General features: G+C 46.6%; 1 protein-coding gene across 1 annotated transcript; it reads left to right on the top strand.

The window, feature by feature from the left end:
* The first annotated feature begins 1,948 nt into the window (after window positions 1–1,948).
* Window positions 1,949–19,778, top strand: LOC125940670 (uncharacterized). Its single transcript, XM_049657098.1, has 3 exons — window positions 1,949–2,313; window positions 13,040–14,884; window positions 19,024–19,778. The coding sequence occupies exons 2-3, from the start codon at window positions 13,119–13,121 to the stop codon at window positions 19,325–19,327; spliced, it is 2,070 nt and encodes a 689-aa protein (XP_049513055.1). The 5' UTR covers window positions 1,949–2,313; window positions 13,040–13,118; the 3' UTR covers window positions 19,328–19,778.
* Window positions 19,779–20,369: the final 591 nt, after the last annotated feature.

The following is a 20,369-nucleotide window of genomic DNA, read 5'->3' as shown; positions in this document are numbered from 1 at the left end:
CAACTGGGGCATCTTAGTGGCTGAAGCTCAGGAAGAGTACTTGTCTTTGGGTGACCACCTTGGCCTAGAAATCAGTAACAGAGACTCCACTTACTGCTGTCAACAGGTCTTTGAATGAGGCGATGACATTGTTCTTTTCTTCCGCTTCGTGGGACTGCACTGATAATTGCATTGCTTCCTGTAATGCTTCGGTGTCCAGATGAGGGCTTTTCTTCTGGACTCTCGCGTGCCGAAGTTTCTTGGCGAGACAAATATGCAGGGCGATTCGGAAAGACGCTTAGAATTGCAGCAGGCTTCAGTCGCCATCAGCTTGAGGGGTACTTCAATCACTGTACCAGTCATGCTGTCGGTGTAGCTAGCGGAGTCTACGAAGTCACTTTCAAGTAAGTGGTGCTCACATACCTGTAACAAAAGCACAAGAAACGCAGTATAAGACGAAAGCGACGCTTTACACAATAAGATCGACGCGAGCCGCTTATACAGATAAGGCAGTGACCTTTGCTCTGTCTTTGATTCAGTTCGGCAACCACGATTACACAGGCATCAACAACGCCGTCTTACATAGGGGATCTCGCTTTGGGACGTTAAACCGCAGATAATCAACTATGCAAAACGTGGTGGAATAAATAACTTGTAGCAGCACCAGCAACGCGCAGAACTGTTGTCGATGCCGTCCATGTTTTCCGCGCGTTCGCACCCAACTAACACAACCTAGAACAGATCAGAACTGGACACTCGTCGAGCAGCGTCGGAAGTCTTTGCCACCTTCTCGCCTCGCAACGTTTCTATATAAATAAGTTTCTGTTTGAAGAACTTGCTAAGCACGAGCAAGCACAAATCTAAAAACATAAACTTATTTATATAGAAACGTTGCGAGGCGAGAAGGTGGCAAAGACTTCCGACGCTGTTCGAGAAGTGTCCAGTTCTGATGGTCGAAAACCTCTGAGCCGCCGCCAGAGGCACCGGCAACAGTCACGTACGCCGCGCGCGTTCGGTGCGAACGCGGGGAAAACGCGGACGGTGTCGACAACAGTTCTGCGCGTTGCTGGTGCTGCTACAAACTAATTAGTGCTGCAAAGCCATTGTTTCTTCTGCACTCAAGGCATGGCGGACGCTTCACATATATTGTATCGTAACTACGCCGTCCGCATCATCTGTTCGGTATAGACAGTTTTACTCAGGAATACATGGCGATAAATCAATTTCGGGTTAAACAGAAGCGCAACTAAGGCTTGCAGTGCACTACACACTTTACGGCACGAAGACAACAAATGACACGGAAACACAGCGCGTCAGAGTCATTCGTTCCGTTCTCGCTCTTTGAAGCGCATAGCACGTTGTAAAGGCCTGCAAAGAAGAAATGGTACAAGAAAGGCAGAAGCTTATTCTATATGAGAATCAGTTGTGTGTTACCCTATAATGATAAAATTTTCCCCAATAAAAAGAACCTCAATATTCGTGTGTCTAGCGAGGACTGTTTTACAGAATGCAAAAGTGAGAATGATAATTGTATATGGAAGATTTAAAATGTTTGTTTCAGAATGCAGTTTTTTACCATTTGTGAATAAAGTATATTATGAAGTCTTAAATATGCAGTCTTGCTCTTTCTCTATTTTTTCGTCTAAGGCTAAAATGACTAAGCAGCATGTAGTTTGCTTGTCTTAGCCCCGACCAAACATCACATGGACAATAAGACAGGTCATGTTACGATACACGCAAAAAACAATGTCACCAGTCAAGTAATCTAAGTATGAAAGAATGATGCTTTCTATAGTCGTGTTGACTGCGCTTAACCAGCGCTCCCCCTTATTTTTTGCGTTACCTATACGTGTCATGCTTTGGAACCGAAGCATATGCATTGCTAGGTTGCTGTCACTTTAAGGACAGCACTAATTTCCCGAAGCCATAGTAACCGCGATGCGAAGAAACACCCTGCAAGCACAACGAACCTAGGCGCGGAGACGCAGACGGCGTCGACTGTCCGGCCCATCCGACTAGCCTGACGTCACACTGGCGTGCGGAGGCCTTGTTATTTTTTTTCTAGGTGGCGTTGGTACAACCACGGCTTTACGAGTAACCGCCGGCGTCTCCTCAATGGAACAGTCTGCACAGTAGTGCTCCCTGGACAGCTTCCAGCAGGACTCCCGAAGTGACGCGTTCGTTGGTAACAGCTTCCGACAGAACTCCCGCAAAGACTCGCCCGCCTCCATGCTAAGTCTGACGCCCCTAACTGCACGCCAGCGCCGTTCTCCATCTCCTGGTCGCCGTGTCACTTCCCCAGCGCCGGGAATCTAGGCGGTGCGGCCGATTGAGGTGAGGTCACCGAACATTTGTCGCTACACACACGCTTGCCTCCAGCAGTTTCTATGATGCAGAACAAGGTTCACTTCCTTGAAGACGGATTTACTACGATGGCTTTGGGATACACTGGAGCAGCTGTTTCGGTTATGAGTTTAAATTCTAAATCACGGCTAGGACCCAAAGTGATGTTTCGCTGGGACAACTGTGCCACATTTCGTGCAGTGAGTGGGGAGTCGCTGTACCCTGTTGAGATGTGTGTTGCGAGTGTAGCTTTAGGTCAAAGAGTGTTCAAGGTGGAATTTGCTGTTCTGACTAGCTCCACGCCCGACGTAATCTTGGGGATCGATTTTCTACGAGAGTGCGGTGCCACTGTGGATTGTGGCTCTGGTGAAATTCTGTTATCTGCTTTTACTGAGGGGTCTCTGCGCTGTCAAGGAACCCTCGCCGTCACTGACATATTTTGTTGCCGCCCCAGTCGATGAAGAGAGTTCCCACTAATAATCCCGCTGTTAACGCTGGAACGTTTGATGTCCTTGTGGAGCCGGTCCCTCTCAATTGCGCCAAGAAAAAAATGTCGTAGTTTCACCTGAAAGGCGAAGTATCAATTGCGATAGCAAATTAGTAGAGAGCTATATACGGAGTAAGGATAGTAGTTTTATCAGCTGTGTAAACTTGGACATGGAGCAGCACCAGCAACGTGCAGATGATGCCGTCGGCGTTTCGCGCGCGTTCGCAGCGAACGCGCGCGGCGTTTGTGACTGTTGCATGTGCCTCTGGCAGCGGCTCGGAGGTTTTCGATAAGATCAGAACGGGACACTCGTCGAGCAGCGTCGGAAGTCTTTGCCCCGTTCTCGCCTCGTAATGTTTTTATGTAAATACGCATTTGGTGTCGCAGCTTACCATCGCCTCCCCTCCCTCCCTCCCGTCCACCCATGGATGGCCTTTCGCGCGACGGAAGTCGCGTTTGCTCTCCGACGTGCGTTCGCTCCCCGTGAAAGCGCGCGTCCCTCAAGGTTGCTCTGCCTGCCAATCCCTGCATCCCATGTCCATGCTGCTTCACCTACTATTGTACAGTCGCCTCCGTATGATGACGCGCATCACGTGACCAGAGGCAGCGCTTCGCCCTTCAAGTCTAGGGGGTGTTGGATTCAGTCGCCAGTTGCGCTTGCGCCCCATCTGCGGTGCAAGATATATACTCTTTCGGTGAGGACACAGGCGAGACGCGATCGACAATGTAGCAACGGCGCGCGTCCGTCGGCCCGGTGACGGCAGCGGATACCTAGCGGCGGGAAAACGCAACTTCAATTAAAAAAGTGGTCGCAGTTTCACCTGAAAGGCGAAGCATCAATTGCGATAGCAAACTTGTAGAGAGCTATACGGAGTAATGATATTAGCTTTATCAGCTGTATAAACTTGGACATGCAGCAGCATCGGCAACACGCAGAACTGTTGTCGACGCCATCGGCGTTTTGCCCGCGTTCGCTCAAAATGCGTGCGGCGTTGGTGACTGTTGCCGGAGCCTGTGATATAAATAGGCACTTGGTGCCGCAGCTAAACGTCGCCTCCCTTCCCTCCCCCTCCCCCACGGCTTCTCGCGCGTCGGAAGAAGGTGCGTTTGCTCTACATATATGGTGATTGTAAAGGAGAAAAGAGACGCCTACTTCTGCAGCCCTTAAGCGAGCACGGCGCGGAACGCGCGTTTGTTCTCCGCCGTGCGTTCACTCCCCGTGAAAGACGCGCCCCTCGCGCCCTTTCACTCGCACATACAGCGTTCGGCGCGCGGCGACGATTTCTTTTCCAAATGACGTCATACGGAACCTCACGGCGACGGCGACGGCGACGGCTACGGCGACGGCGACGCCGACGGCAGAAATCTGCTTTTGAGTGTCCATATAATTGCTATCGCAATAAAACGCGGGCGAGAGCTTGCGAGGGCAAGGAACGCTCGGATACCACGCAACCAGAGGAGAGCGTCTGCAAGCGGCGTCGCGTCTCCGAATCTGCTTCGTCATGGTGATGCCCTCTCCCCCACACTGTCCCCTCACCACGGTGACCTACTTTCGAGCCCTCCCTCGCGTCCCCCCACGGCCGACGGATGAAGCCGCGTTGGCTCTCCGCCGTGCGTTCGCTCCCCGTGAAAGCGCATGTCCCTCGCGTGCTTTCACTCGCACACACAGCATACGGCGCGCGGTGACGATTTTATCACTGTTGGACTTTATACGGAACCTCACGACGACGGCGACGGCAGAAATCCGCTTGGAGTGTCCATATAATTGCTATCGCAATAAAATGTGATCCTGCCACGTTGCGTCCTTTATAATACCGATGGGCGATCCTCATTATGGGTGCTGAATTTTTCTAGTGAGCCTGTCATGATACCCAGAGGGAATGCGGCTCACACTCTTCGAACAAAATGCGAGCAGTTCTTCTATTGCAGCCTTAAGTGACGGAACAGTAGACCACGTTGCTGTAACTCACCCAACAGAGGCCAAGTTTCTTAGCGTGGTCAACAATCGTTGCCGTCAGAGAAGCGCCGAGCCTTGGTACACGTCCTGGCCAAGCATGTCGCAGTCTTTCATTTTGCAAAGAGCGACGAACAATTTAATGTTCCATGGTCACGCACTCGTCACACGATTGACACGGGATCCGCTCATCCTATCCGGCAGAAACCGCACCGTGTCTCACATGCAGAGCAGAAAATGATTGCTCAACAGGTGGAAGAAACGCTAAAGAAGAAGGTCATTCAAGCGTCACGCAGACCTTGGGCTGCACCAATGATCCTTGTAAGGAAGAAAGGCGGCTCTTGTAGATTCTGTGTGGATTACCGACGTCTCAACTCTATCACCAAAAAGGGTGTATACAAGCTTCCCAGGATCGATGGCGAAATTGACTCCTTGCATTCTGCCTCTTATTTCTCCTACGTGGATCGAAGGTCTGGTTATTGGCAAATTCCCATGCATTCCGATGACAAGGAAAAACCGCCTTTATAAGCCCAGACGGTCTGCTTGAATTCAGTGTAATGCCGTTTGGCTTTTGTAACGCCCCAGCCACGTTTGGGCGCTTCATGGGAACTATTCTGCGTGGATTGAAGTGCGAAATTTGTAAACGTTATCTTGATGACGTTGTAATTTTTGGCCGTACATTTGAAGAGCACAATCGCCCTCTTGAGGTTGTTCTTACATCTCTTGAGAGAGCTTCACTCACCTTGTATTATAACAAATGTCAATTCGGCAACCGTGAGACTCTGGTTCTTGGTGATCTTGTCGACAAGCACGGCGTTCGGCCTGACTCTCAAAAGGTTGCTGCAGTTTGTAGTTTCAAACAACCGCAGTCACTACGAGAGTTGCGAAGTTTCTTGGGCTTGTGCGCGTACTTCCGTCGCTTCGTGCCTAAATCTGCCGACATGGCTTACCCCCTGATGTGTCTACTCAACAATGACGTGCCTTTTCAATGGTCAGCAGAATGCGAGTCATCGTTTAAGCAGCTCAAGTTTGTACTAACTTCAGGGCCCATACTTCGCCACTGTGATCCCATCTCCTGCCACCGAAGTACACACCGATGCCAGTGGTATAGGCCTCGGGGCCGTCTAGGTTCAACGGCATGACACCGTACATGTGGTTGCCTGTGCTAGTCGTTGTTTAAGTAAACCTGAGAGCAACTGTGTCTCGCGGTCATCTTCGCCATCCACAAGTTCCGCCCGTATATCTACGGACGCCGATTCTCAATTGTCAGCGACCGTCACTCGTTATGTTGGCTCACCGGACTACGTGACCCATCCGGACATCTTGATCGTTGGGCCACGGATTACAAGAATATGACTTTGAAGTGTGTTGCAAGAGCGGTCGTCGTCACGTTGACGCCGATTGTCCATCACGGCTTCCTTTTCCGACGACCGAGTGTGACGCCGACAATTTCGATGAATATCTAGCAGTTGTTGACCCTCTATTACCCGACCTCGGCACCTTTCGCACGGAGCAACGCAGCGACAGCAGTCTGGCTCCTCTCTTTCTACCCGAAACGAAAGGTCAACGCCGTTTCGTTGTAAAGGATGGCATTCTTTACAAGCACAATTCTTCTGGCAAAGGCGCCCGTTTGCTTCTATAGTCGTGCCAACAAGTTTGCGACGTGATGTGCTCCAAGCAATGCGCGATGACCCTACCTCTGGACATATGAAATTTTCCAGGACGTTTCAGCGTACACAGGAACGCTTCATCTGACCGAAGATGCGCCAAAGTGTAGCAGCGTCCGTTGCGAGCTGTGAACTGCGTCAACGCTACAAGCGTCAAACGGGCGGCCCTCCAGGACTTCTGCATCCCATCACGCCCCCTGCTTCACCGTTTGAGATAATTGGTGTTGACCTGCTCGGCCCTTTGCCGCGATCAACGACAGGCAACCGGTGGATTATGGTATGCGTCGATCACCTGACACGCTATGCAGAAAGTACGGCGATTCGTGCAGCAACGGCCGCTGAAGTTTCACACTTCCTGCTGCCATTCGTCATATTACGCCATGTATCCCCTCGTGTTATTATCAGTGATGGTGGCCGGCAATTTGTCGCCGATGTGGTTGAAGAGCTCTTCCGGCTTTCTACGTCTCATTTTCGTCACGCCACCCCGTACCACCCGCAGACTAACGGTTTAACTGAACAGACCAGCACAACTCTGATCAACATGCTTTCGATGTATGTTCATCCCGCTCACAAAACTTGGGACACTGTGTTGCCTTTCCTAACTTTCGCCTACAATACCGCAAAACACGAGACCACCGGATGCAGCCCCTTTTATCTCCTATACGTCCGCCAACCTCGTACAGCTCTCGATTCTATTCATTCGTTCTCCGAAACCGCCGAAACACTTTGCAGCGCAGAAGAGACGCGGCGCATCGCCCGCCTTCGTACCTTTGCCTCCCTATAGAACGCTCTAAAACCCGTTATGACGAGCGCCATCAGCGTGTATCGTACGAGAAAGGCGATTTGTTGTGGATGTGCACGCCACTTCGAAAGCACGGCCTATACCAAAAGTTCCTGGCCCATTAAACCGGCCCCTTTGTCGTTATGGCACTTCTCAGTGATGTCACGTACATGATATGTTGACTCTTAGTTGTCTAATGGCCGCCGCTCAAGGAAGACCAACGTCGTCCATGTCGCCCGTCTTAAACGTTTTCACCACCTCGCCCGGTGGGCATCGTCAGCAAAGGGGGAATTGCTACGATACGGGGAACGATTTGAAGTGAAGGAAGACGACGTGAGTTCGAACAGTGATCAGCTCGGTCCCTAGGCCTCTCGCATTCAACATTTTCATTAATAAATACATCTCGCCGTAACCATATATTAAATAATATTGGAGACAGGACTGCTCCATGGGGAACACCGCGAGTTGTATTTAGACGAGAAGTAGCTATCCTTAAAGCAATAAAATTCCCACGAGCTCAAGAATTCTGCCAACCACACAATATATATTTTGGTAAATTATGACACTGTAGGATATTCAGTAAAATTGGATGTCCAACGCTGGCATATGCGTTACCTATATTTAATGTTCCTAAAGCAGAATATTGTCTTTTTCGTGCAAGTTGTATGCGGCTCTCTAAATCCGCATGGGCAAACCATATGGACCAATCAACTCTGAAGCCTATTTGATTTGGATTTAATATTAAATTATCCGTCATCCAAATAGTAATTCTGCAATCTAGTGCCATCTCTATGAGCTTCACCATATCAGAAGTAAGAAAAATAGGCCTTTGGTATACCCTACTCTTTGTTATTTAGGTATTATGGGATTACTTTATTTACTTTCCAATCGTATGGTATCCAGGCGTTGTTCAATGAATAGTTTATAATCTTTAGGAGGTCACCAGGAGATAGATTGAATAAAACTTTTATCATATTAATTGTAATTCCCTCAGGACCAGGCGCTGACAGGGGTAAGTTTCGAATCGCTTGGGTTAAATCAGGCAATGTAACTTCACTAAAGACTAAAGTTAGGGCAGGGTTTTGGAAATTATGTGACACTAGATGACATGCATCTAATCGCCGAGCCTTTAACAATGAGGTCTAGAGATTTGCAATTTCATCTGACAACAGATTTACAAAGTCAATATTAATTGGTGGTGGCAAAATTTTGCGATACCTCATATATCTAAACAGCGCTATTTTATTTTTAGGTTCGGAAAGGAAATCATAGTGTTTCCCATTGTAATCTTCTTTAGCTTGAGCGACTGTGCGTTTAAATTCAGGAGCGTGAAATTTGTAATCACACCAATTTTGGGGGGACTATTATAAAGAAGCTGCTTCCAAGTTGCCTTTCGTCGTCGGTGGTTTCGCGTACAGTCTGTATTCCACCGAGGGCTATAATATGCTCTTTTGGCAGAGTCAGCGCTAAATTCAGCTTTTTCAAGCGAAGCTTGTATTGCCTCACAAGTGACGGCGGTGATGGTGGTGGTGGACGTCACGCAAAAACCCTATCGAAAACCTGTCGGAAACTCGCGTCTCGTTCACACTGTATATGCCGAAATTGGCATTGGAGGGTACGAATGTATTACTAGCATGATTGGCAGGTCATGACATCAATAAAATCACATGCTCGTCAGTTACAGTCACGATTAGCGATAATAAAATCACGTGTGGCACATACCCGCATTGGATATGCGGGTAAGAACGAAGGTTAAGCGGGTATGAGCGAGGGCCAAGAAAGAAAACAGCATAAAGAGAAGGAAATAAATAAAATCCGGCTGCTCCATGAGTAAGCAGGTGCGAGGAAAGCTGCGCCGGCGCCGCATCATGTGACGCGCTCGACCAATCAAGGGTCGTTTGGTGTGTCCCGGAGAGGGAAAGGGAAGGAAAGGGTGTTGGCGCGCGTTCCACCGGACTTCCGTCGCCTCAGATCAGTCTCGGCGCTCTGATGGAAGGCCGCGCGTGGTGCGTTACGCCGACGAGCAGGCTGCGTTTAAGCAGCGGCGCCACGCACTCGTTCGAGAAAGGGCTCATCGTCGACGTGCCGATTCTAGCGTCAGGGCCTCCAAAGCCCGACTGGAGAGCCGTTGACCCTGAAGTTTGAGTTGGCAACAAGCCGAACGCCTGCTAAGCGTCGTCATGCCCCAATCTCGCTTACCCCCCTTTCTCGACGGGAAGGGCATGTGTGTATGTTCTTTGATTACAGCACAAAGGTTCATTGCTTTGGTGTCTTCATGCTCTTCTGACTGAGAAGCCAAATGTACCTTTAGATCTGTTTTAAATTTATAATAATTTACAAATATGCGGACTGAGAGCATGATGGCATTATCGGGCAAGCAATTTCAAACATTGTTATATGGACAGTGCAAGTGTCCGTTAAGTTAACTGGGGGCAGATAGCCCAATGTCGTAGTTAATGAGGTGGCCTACTCAAAGAGGCGGACATTATTTTCACAAAAAATTGAAATGCATAATCGACTAATTAACAAAAATTCACTAATTAAGTTTTTAACTAATTACCTGATGGCCCACACTGCAATTTACATTTTGTAGCCGTGGAGTTCGCAAGGCGAATATCCACTTGCAATTAATTCTCAGGTTGACACCAGTTTGGAGATATTAATTCCCGAACTTTGCGGAGAAATGCATTGGCGTTCCAGTTAATTTTGTGCTTCAATGCATAAAGCGACGTTTTGTTAAGAACCTAACTGGAACGCCAATGCATTTCTCCGCAAAGTTCGGGAATTAATATCTCGAAACTGGTGTGATCCCGAGAATTCGTTCCAAGTGCATCCGCTTTGCGAACTCCACGGCTACAATTTGTAAATTGCAATGTGGGCCATCAGGTAATTAGTTAAAAACTTAATTAGTGAATTTCTGTTAATTATTCGATTATTCATTTCAATTTCTTGTGCAAGGGCGATGATTGTACTGGCCTAAATTGCGCAGTGGGTTCAGGCCATTTGCTATGAAGGAAGAAGTATATCGTCGTCACAAAAAGGAATCAAGATCCCCCACTGCTGCTATAGCATGAAAATTAATATTAACGATTATAATCATTTATTATCTCATTCCTAAGTAAGAAAATACCATTTAGGTATCCTTCATTTTTCTTCCCATCGCCGCCTCGATTCATGGCCAATCCCCCGTAGTGGGTTGTGCTATTCCTATAGGCACCAAACCAAACCAATGTGGGTATGCGCCACAACCACGCAGGTCAACAACATCAACAGCTCATGAACGATGGTACTACCTTCGGGTAACGTCGTGGTAACGTCGTGGTAACTACCTCGGCGAGTGAGAACTGCACACTTTACTCTACACATTTAAAAGCAGAGTATGCATTTCACTACTTGCAGCAGACTTAATGATTGTTCGTAGGGCCTATTATCCCCGAAACGTTTTTAATTGCCTATAAAACATCCGGAACTGGTAGTCTTAGCGAAAAGGTATCCGAGTTTTCTCAAAAGATAAGTAGTTTATTGGTGAATACATTGTTCTTAAACATGAAATTAAGCGAGCGTTTAAAGAAAGACGCCTTCGCCCCTGATGAATGCGTTAGTATTTAGCAATGAAACTATTACTTAGAAGGCAGTGCTGCAGACTGGAATTCGTTGGGAAAGAGTATGTAACGGGATTGTTCTCTGTTGTCTGAACAATAATTAAGGCGACAGTTGTTAAGGCGAAAACATTATGTGTCTCATCGTTCCGTCGACCTTCAAAGTCCTTGAGCGAAAACGTGTCGACTACACGAAATGTACAAAAACTGTCATCGTTAATGAATCATGCCACCGTAAGCACTCATACCCCCGTGAGCAAGCAAGATGGATGATAAGGCCATGCCCGACCGCCGCATCGTGGGCCCTCTGGACAGCCCATAGTTGCGCCCCGGCATCGGGGCTCTTGATAGCGGAGAGCCACTTGTCCTCATTTATTTGTTCCGTGCCTCGTAACGAGGGGCAACGCCAGAGCATATGGTCTAAGCTAGCGAAGTCATTGCAGTGCCTGCAAGAACTACTGGCATAAGTGTCGGGATAAAGCTTGTGTAATAAAGCCGGGCTGGGATACGAGCCTGTTTGCAATAATCTGAGGGTCAATGCCTGCGCTCTATTTAACTTCTTGTGAGGAAGGGGAAAGTCTCTCCTGCCGAGATAAAAGTACTGCGTAATTTCATTGTATGTTGTCGGTTGATCTCTGTTCTCCACCACTCCTGGCTGGCCGGGGAGTTCTCCATGGTCGCGGAAAGCGAGACCTCGCGCCTTGGAGTGGGCCAGCTCGTTGAGGTTTGTGGGGCCTCCCATGATGGATCCCATGTGAGCGGGGAACCACGTGAGAGTGATGAGAAAGCGAATTAATATTCATGATATAGCGAATTACGTAGATGACTTAGCAAATTAAGGGGGATGACTAGGCGAATTAATCGGATGACTCAGGCGAGTTAAAAGCAGTTAAAGCGGGCCAAAGCATGACTGGCATGAGTGGAGGACAAAGCGAATTAAGAGGAATCAAATTATTTAAGAGTAATCAAAGCAAATTAAAAAAGAGTACTAATCGATTAAAGAGGAATCAAATTGAATTAACATTAATCAATACGATTTAGGTGGAATTAAAGTAAATTAAGAGGAATAAAAGTGAATTAACAGTAATCAAATCCAAATAAAGTGGATTTCGAAGCAAATTAAGAGGATGACTAATCGAAATAAGAGGAATGAAATTGAATCAATAAGGAGGACAAAGCAAATTAGGAGGAATCAAAGCGGATTATGAAGGATGACAAGTGAATAAAGAGGAATCAAAGCGAATAAAGGGGGATGACAAATCGAAACAGGTGGAATCAATACGAATTAAGTGGGATCACAAAGCGACTAAAGTGGATGACTCAGCAGTTTAATGTGGATTACTCAGCGATTAAAGTGGATGACTCAGCGAATTAAGATGGTTGATCAGCTAATTAAAGCGGCTAATTAACGTATTCAATTAAACTATAAATAAATAATACAAGCTACCTCCGCTTCGCAATGTCGCACAAGATAGATTAGTTAGCCTCGTAATGCTATCAATAGAGTACTTTGCAGCTGAAAGAAACTTTCCCGATACCTTGAAACACTTTTGTTTCTGCAAAAGCCGGCAAAGTACACTTTCTGTGAACGAACATCTGGCTAGTTCTTCCCCATCTCCAACGCATACATTTCCACTATGTGTGTGTGTCAAGCTTCGAGCCCGCTGGTTCATCACTCTCGCGTGTTATGCAGTGTTTTGACATTCGAGGTCGATGTCTCTCATTAACGGTATTATACCTAGTTTCTATGAAGCTAGGTATAACATTCCTACAGATCTAAGAAGACAGAGCTTAATCGGTCCCTTTTCATATTCATATTAAAGTGGTGGGAAGGAAGGATCTTAAACTGTGCCACAGAGGAGCAATATGTTGGTATTATGTTTCTTTTAAAGGTAGCGTTGGTTAGATATTTTGGTTCCTAGATTATGCCATTCGGGTTTACGCGGCTATCACGTATTATGGCGTCGTCAATGATGCGTTCTGGATAATTTTCATGTAATAGTGCATTCTATAGTTTTGCGTGTTTGTCCAAATTTCTGCATGTAGGAACAAATAATGCGATACCTGCAAGCTTAAAATAGTGGATGCCCATTTTACAATGTTGTGGGTGGCTACCGGCAATGTTTAGGCAATTTACTATTGTATAATGGGGCTAAGCAGGAAAGATAACAATTTGTGGAATTCCAAATTGCTCTACAACCTTAAATCTTTAACCCTATTATTATGCAGGTGCTCTGCCGAACTCCCAAGCGTCTGCCACAGTAACAAAAGCCCGAGCTAAGAGGGCCGTGACACGGAGTGCTTCAAGATGGAAGGCCCGAGAGATCGAGCCCCTGACCACTTCGTACCTTGCACAGCAGGTGAAAACGAAACGTGTCAGATTGTCGACAAGCTATCAACCTGGAACGAGCTCCTTCTCGGTTCCCAATTTGAACTACAAGAAATGCCAGGAACGACTGGCCAACTTTTCCTGAAGACTTTTGCCGACATTTTACCAACGATTGAAAATTTTGATGCACTTTGGATTCCACACTACCCAGACCTTATTGTATGGCTACTGAGAACACATCGCTGCATAGCGTCCGTGTATCTTAAGCTGTCCACCGCCGCAATTACAAGACTCTCGGTACTTGACGCTCTTCGGCATAGCACGTGGACAAAGAGAGTGATCCTATGTGTCGAGGACATGCAAGCCTTCGACGCCGCTTTTAAGGTCATACCCTGCTTGACCAAAATCGAAGAGCTTGACTGTTCAGCTTGCACCAAATACGAGGCTCCACCGGAAGGCTTTCTAACCGCACTGTCGGCTCTTTTTCGCACTTCATCGTCTCTCAAGTGTCTGCACCTCAGTTTCTTACGACTAATAGGACCTGTGGCTGACAAGCTTTTCACAGATTTGCTACTAAACAAACACAAGCTCAAAGAGCTCCATTTGCTAGACTGCGAACTCGTATGTGACTCGTATCCATACGCCCTAACCGAGTACCTTGGTACAACCACAGCTCTAAATAATTTTGCCGTCGATATGACGAACGAAATGGTGCAGAAGGCTGTTCTCGACGGCATTTTGCAAAACAATAGTATCTATAAGCTCCTCATTGGCGGATTCATTCAAAACGAAGAAAGCCCGGGAATAGTAGCTGCAGTGATCAGGGAGAACAGCGTTCTTCGCAACTTGAACATTTCTATCAGAGCTGCACCTGCGGTTGGTCCTCTTTCTGTTTACGGCTGCTGGCTCCCTGCACTCGCTCAAAACGACACACTGGAAGAACTCAGCTTTCCCTTAAAGGTGTTCCGCCGATCCGAGTGGGCCACTTTCATAAGGACACTGCCGAATAAAGAAAACTTGAGGAAGGTGAACATCAAGGCTGGATTCGAACACCGTCAGCTACTGCCCGTCTACGCGGTGGTGGAAAGCCTTGGCTTGGAGGAAAAAGTTTCCGTCACATTCCACTGCTTCGCGCACGACGTTGACTTGCTGCACTGCAAGGCAATTTCTAAAATACATTTTTCCGCGGGAGAACCAGACGACCGCTTAGTAGCCGCTTTGCATCTCTTGCCAAACTTTCAACACGTGACTGACCTGAGCATCGAGCTGACGTCGGGCAGCATCAGACTTTCTTTGGCACTTGCTGAATATTTGATCTCGACGGCTACGCTGCGACTTCTCAAGCTTAGCGTCGGGTGGGACATCTTCGTCGAAACCGAGGGAGCAAACCCTTGGTGGTCAGTCATACACGAGTCCCTGTCTCGGAACAAGAGCCTCAGGGAGCTGAGAGTTTTCCTGCAGCAGTTCAACACGCAAGACATCAAGGGCTTGGCCGACTCACTTAAACGAAGCCGGAACATCAGATACGCCGAGTTTATCGACATGGACCAGAAAAACGCATCCGTCTTCGTTCGACGCCTATCAAAGGGCATTGCGGACAACTGGACGCTGCAATTCGTGTTGTGCGGCCTTTCCATAGACGCGGACGCGGCGGGAGACTGGTACGCTGTCTGCGAGACGACGCGGAGGAACTCCGGCCTTGTCGCACGAGCAGCTCGATTTGTGAGGGCTTCACCTTTAGACAGGTAAGGTGACACACGGCCGCCTTGTACGTTGAAAGTCCTATATGGTCCTTTCCTTAATGTACTAGAATTCATTTCTGTACCGCCATTCACTTTCCTGAATTTGTTTGTCTGGCCTCACAGCGCTCTTAACGTAAAGTATACATGCTAGGTTCGTTATTAAAATATTTCAGGTACATTGTAAGCACGTAAGTTTTCACAAAAAGGTAAGGCCAGTCCTTTACCCGCTCTCGTAGTAACTGCAGCATCTACGTACCGCAAGAGTTCCCCAGTGAAACCTCGCAGAACTAGGTCTGCTTCCAACAGTGGCGTGTGAGAAGTTATGACATCGTAAACTTGCAAGAAGCGCTGTACGAGAAGGTGGCACTCTATGATGGCCACTTGCTTGTTTGCGTCTCTCTAGGGAGCCTACATGCAAGCCCTGTTTGTAGCGCTTGCATGTAGGCTCCCTACGTCTCTCATGTTTGTGGCGCCCTCTGGTAAATTTACTGTGTGTTACAATCTCGTCCAAGATCACAGGGTAAACATCGATCACGTTTTGCCCGATGTATACCATGGCGTCATTGCGGGCGCTATCATTCGAACGTGATTGCATGAAAAATATTGTCATTGAGATTTTCCTTAATTTAACAATTTCGGCAATTTACGCAATACCTTTCGAGGGCCGAAGCCGACGTCTCTTCCTCGCATTCGCCCAAATTGCATATTTCCTTTTAGATACAGCTTAATTCGAAATGTTTCAACAGGTGTCATGTGTCACATAAATGCCGTTTTACGTTTCATATGTATTTAAGCCAAAAAACGGGAGTAGACCTTGAGTGAAGCGGCCTTTCTAAAAAAAACTACGACTATTTCATTTTGAAACAAACTAGCTTAGCACAGAAGCTGCAGCCACTTGCTGCTATAGCATAGTGAAAGTATTTGCGAAAAGTTTTGCAAGTACATGGCACTGAAATGTCCATTACATGAAGAAAAAGAACACATTTCGAGAGCTTGGACCAGAGTGCAAGGATAGATTTATATAGGCTACTTTTGTATAGCACACGCCTCCAGGTCCTTGCGTCCAAGGGCTCTGTTAAGGCAGTTGTGCATTTTGAAAATTTTCGCCTCTAACATATTTTAACATATCGTCATTGTTTCATAATACATATTTCGTCTCCACAGCACACTTCATTAGTCATTGCCATAATTTTATTACATATAGTTTTTACGCAATTTACAGCGACCATCTTTTAGGCCCCTTTACAGCCCTGTCACATCCACTACTCGTAATTCATTGCTTCACTTCGAACTCATAAACACTGGCCTAGCGCTCTTTGGTCTTGCTTGGCCTTTGCGCCACAAAACACCAATTCATCATCAACATCATGGTCATTTCGTTAACTTGGTATGTACCGAAATTGGCATACTATGACAAGAATATATGACGCACATAAATGATATGTCATGACTATGACTGTCATGACATGCGTGTCATGTAGGTCATGAAACTGCCACCTACGTCTTGGTGCTCTCATGGTCGTTTCGTTAACGTGGTAGGTACCAAAATTGGCATAGTATGACGGGAGTGTATGACGAACATCAATGATAGGTCATGACATGCGTGTCATGTAGGTCATGACAATGACACAACAAAAAAGATTAACACTGAAAAAACACTGAAATGGGTTCGGACGTGGGTACTAAGTGAAGGAAACACTAAAGGATGGTGGTACAAACCTAGTGATGAGCATGACTCAGCATAAATGACAATGACTCAGCAAAAAAATATTAACACTCAAAAGCTACTGAAACGGGTTCGGACGTGTGCACTAAGTGAAGGAAATACTAAAGAATGATGGTAGAAGTCATAGTCATGACCATGAGTGAGCAAAAATGACAATGACTCAGCGAAAAAAAATTAATACTCAAAAACACTGGAATGGGTTCCGACGTGGGTACTAAGTGAAAGGATGATGGTAGAAATCATAATGATGGACATGACTGAGCAAAAGTGACAATGACTCAGCGAAAAAAGATTAATACTTAAAAACCACTGAAATGGGTTCGGACGTGGGCACTAAGTGAAGGAAACATTAAAGGATTGTGGTAGAAGTCATAGTCATGACCATGACTCAGCAAAATGAGAATAACTCAGCGAAAAAAGATTAGCACTCCAAACTCAATGGAATGGGTTCGCAAGTGGTACTAAGTGAAGGTAAAGGCTAAAGGTTGATGGTCGAAGTCATAGTCATGAGCATGACTAAGGCTTTCGCCTTAAGGTCTCTTAGGTGTAGCTAAAGGGACTTTTGAGGACTCATGACATGAATGTCATGGCATGCGTGTCATGTAGGTCATGAAAGAGCCGCCTACGTCTTGGTGCTCTCACGGTCGTTTCGTTAACTTGGTAGGCTCCCCGCACACTGCTTCGCATAACATCGATTCCCACAGGGCGTGGGATCTGTCGGCTTTTTATATCTATAGATAATGCGTATTTTGACGTGCTTAGCGCGTTTGCGTACGTCAGTGTGTACATGCTTCAACTGTCTCAAGGAAGCAGCTGCCACGAGCTTCCATGTCGGGCGATGACGTAATTTGCGTGAAACGAAAGTCTGCGGAGACCTCGAAGAAGTTCGCTACTGCTTTAAAATAATAACATACATACTCCAATCTGACGACCGACACATAAAATACAACGAATCTGTGTAAGCGAGTTCTCATAGCCTTCGGGAGCATTATGGGTCCGTTTGCTGGTTCACAGCCTCGTACGAACCTATTAGCAGTTGCTTCTGGGCTTAGTGCCCACAACACACACCAAAAGAAATCAGTGCGCAAGCTTCCAATGTGCACCTGTAGGTGAACTTGAACCATATCTACCATGGCACCGCGTACAAGAAGTTCAGTTAACTAACAAAGCCGGCAGATCCACGCCCTGTGGGAATCGATGTTATGCGAAGAAGTGTGCGAGGAGCCTACCAAGTTAACGAAACGACCATGACGTAGGCGGCTCTTTCATGACCTACATGACACGCACATCATGACATTAATGTCATGAGTCCTCAGGAGTCCCTTTAGCTACACCTAAGAGACATTAAAGAGAAAGTCTTAGTCATGCTCATTGCTATGAGTTCGACCATCAACCTTTAGCCTTTTCCTTCACTTAGTGTCCACATCCGAACCCATGTCAGTGGTTATTGAGTATTATTCTTTTTCGCTGAGTCATTGTCCTTTTGCTGAGTCATGCTCATGACATTTTGCTGAGTCATGGTCATGACTAATGACTTCTACCACAATCGTTTAATGTTTCCTTCACTTAGTGCCCACGTCCGAACCCATTTCAGTGGTTTTTAAGTAACCTTTTTTTCGCTGAGTCATTGTCACTTTTGCTGAGTCATGGTCGTGACTATGACTTCTACCATCATGATTTAGTGTTTTCTTCACTTAGTGCCCACGTCCGAACCCATTCCAGTGGTTTGTGAGTGTTAATGTATTTTCGCTGAGTCATTGTCATGACCTACATGAGACGCATGTCATGACATCTATGTCATGACCTATCACTCATGTTCCGCATACACTCCTGTCATACTATGCTAATTTTGGTACCTACCAAGTTAACGAAACGACCATGAGAGCACCAAGACGTAGGCAGCTGTTTCATGGCATACATGACGCGCATGGCATGCATGACATATCATTTATGTTCGTCATGTACTCTTGTCATAGTATGGCAATTTTGGTACATTCCAAGTTAACGAAACGACCATGAGAGCACAAAGACGTAGGCGGCTAGATAGATAGATAGATAGATAGATAGATAGATAGATAGATAGATAGATAGATAGATAGATAGATAGATAGATAGATAGATAGATAGATAGATAGATAGATAGATAGATAGATAGATAGATAGATAGATAGATAGATAGATAGATAGATAGATAGATAGATAGATAGATAGATAGATAGATAGATAGATAGATAGATAGATAGATAGATAGATAGATAGATAGATAGATAGATAGATAGATAGATAGATAGATAGATAGATAGATAGATAGATAGATAGATAGATAGATAGATAGATAGATAGATAGATACTGTCAAAGTAGCAAATGTTCGCCAAGAAATGCTTCGCATTTAAAAACAGCACTGGTCATGTGCAGGTACGTCACGGGGGCTCTGGAGCGTGTCTCCCGGTACCCTGTGCTACTGGACGATGTCGCTCGGCAGGCCCACATCGACAAATCAGAAATCGTCGACTTGGTGCGAGACCGCCTGAAGAGAACGGAAACCTTGAACGGATTCATGCGGGTCGTCGGAGTCGTCAGGGAGCGAGTCATCTGCCATCCACACAACGACGACCGTATGCAGCTGGACGACCTGATCGAGGACTGCTGGAGACACGTGCGACGCTACCTCCTGATAGACGACGTCAAGCCCAGCATTAGGCACGTAGAAAATATCTGAGCACAGGGGAAGCTTACGTCAACGACCCATGGGCGGTACCTTCGGCACGGTGCTCTGTCTGATGTTAGCCAGTTTCAGAGTGCGAACAGCCTGCGTATACGTGTTAGCATATTGCGCAGCTGCGGTCGAGTTTGCAGTTGGTTGGTCAGTACTGCGCCAACCGTAGCAAACACAAAGCTGAATTAGAACTAAGCGGCTAGTGCAACTGACCGGAGATGAGTCAGCAGCTTTGATTTTTGTCAGCGCATATGCAGTTTTTTACATGAGTGGACTGGACCGTTGAAAGAGACTGGTTGCCGTTTTGCTACTCAAAATTGACGGGTATCTGTATTGCGATGGCAAATACCAAAGACATTGAAAACTATATAGAAATAAATGCGCGAACGTGGCCTCACTGTTGCATGAGGGTTCCAAGATACGCGATGTCCACTGCTGCAATAAAAAGTCCTTATGAAAGCAAGGCATATGTTTTCGTTAACGTTTTCATATAAGCAAACATTCGTAAAAGTTATCAGGAATGAACAAAGAGCGCACAACTGTTTTTGCGTTGCGCGGTATCTTGCAACTTTTCACCTCTTGGACCGTGAAATTGTTTGATTTATTTGTGACTTCTCAGTTGTACATCTCAGTTGTTTTGTTTTTTTTTTTGTTGTTTTTTTTTTGTCATTGAAGAGCTGCACGTACCCACTGGCACATACATAGTGACCACACGCTGGCGTCAAAAAAGTTCATTGAACAGTATCTGCCATGGGCCCAATAGCAGGGCAATTAGAACACGTTCCAGTTCTGAAGGTTGTAGACCCCCAGGCCCACCTGATATGAGGTGCCTGGGCCACCCCAACTCGAATCCTCAAAAGCAAAACTTTCTCTTCCAGAAAGATTACGGTGAAGGAATCAGACACACTCGAGTGCACGTTATATGTTCCGTCGCAGAATGAACGTCTTGGTGAACTTTTGAAGAATGTACTGCTAAGCAGTCTGAAGGAAGCGGGGCTAGCGGTTTGTCAAACGAGTACGGTGAATGAGCCGCTCGGTCGGCGAG

This window comes from Dermacentor silvarum, chromosome 10, assembly GCF_013339745.2.
Source record: "Dermacentor silvarum isolate Dsil-2018 chromosome 10, BIME_Dsil_1.4, whole genome shotgun sequence".
NCBI classification, from domain to species: Eukaryota; Metazoa; Arthropoda; class Arachnida; order Ixodida; family Ixodidae; genus Dermacentor; species Dermacentor silvarum.
The sequence above is the reverse complement of the archived record's forward strand: the minus strand, read 5'-3'. Positions and strand labels throughout refer to the sequence as shown.

Bases quoted from the DNA above. Each gene is read 5' to 3' on its own strand.
- LOC125940670 (XM_049657098.1), top strand. From the start codon at position 13,119: ATGGAAGGCCCGAGAGATCGAGCCCCTGACCACTTCGTACCTTGCACA. The intron at 14,885-19,023 runs GTAAGGTGACAC...GGTCATGTGCAG, and splicing joins AGGGCTTCACCTTTAGACAG to GTACGTCACGGGGGCTCTGG.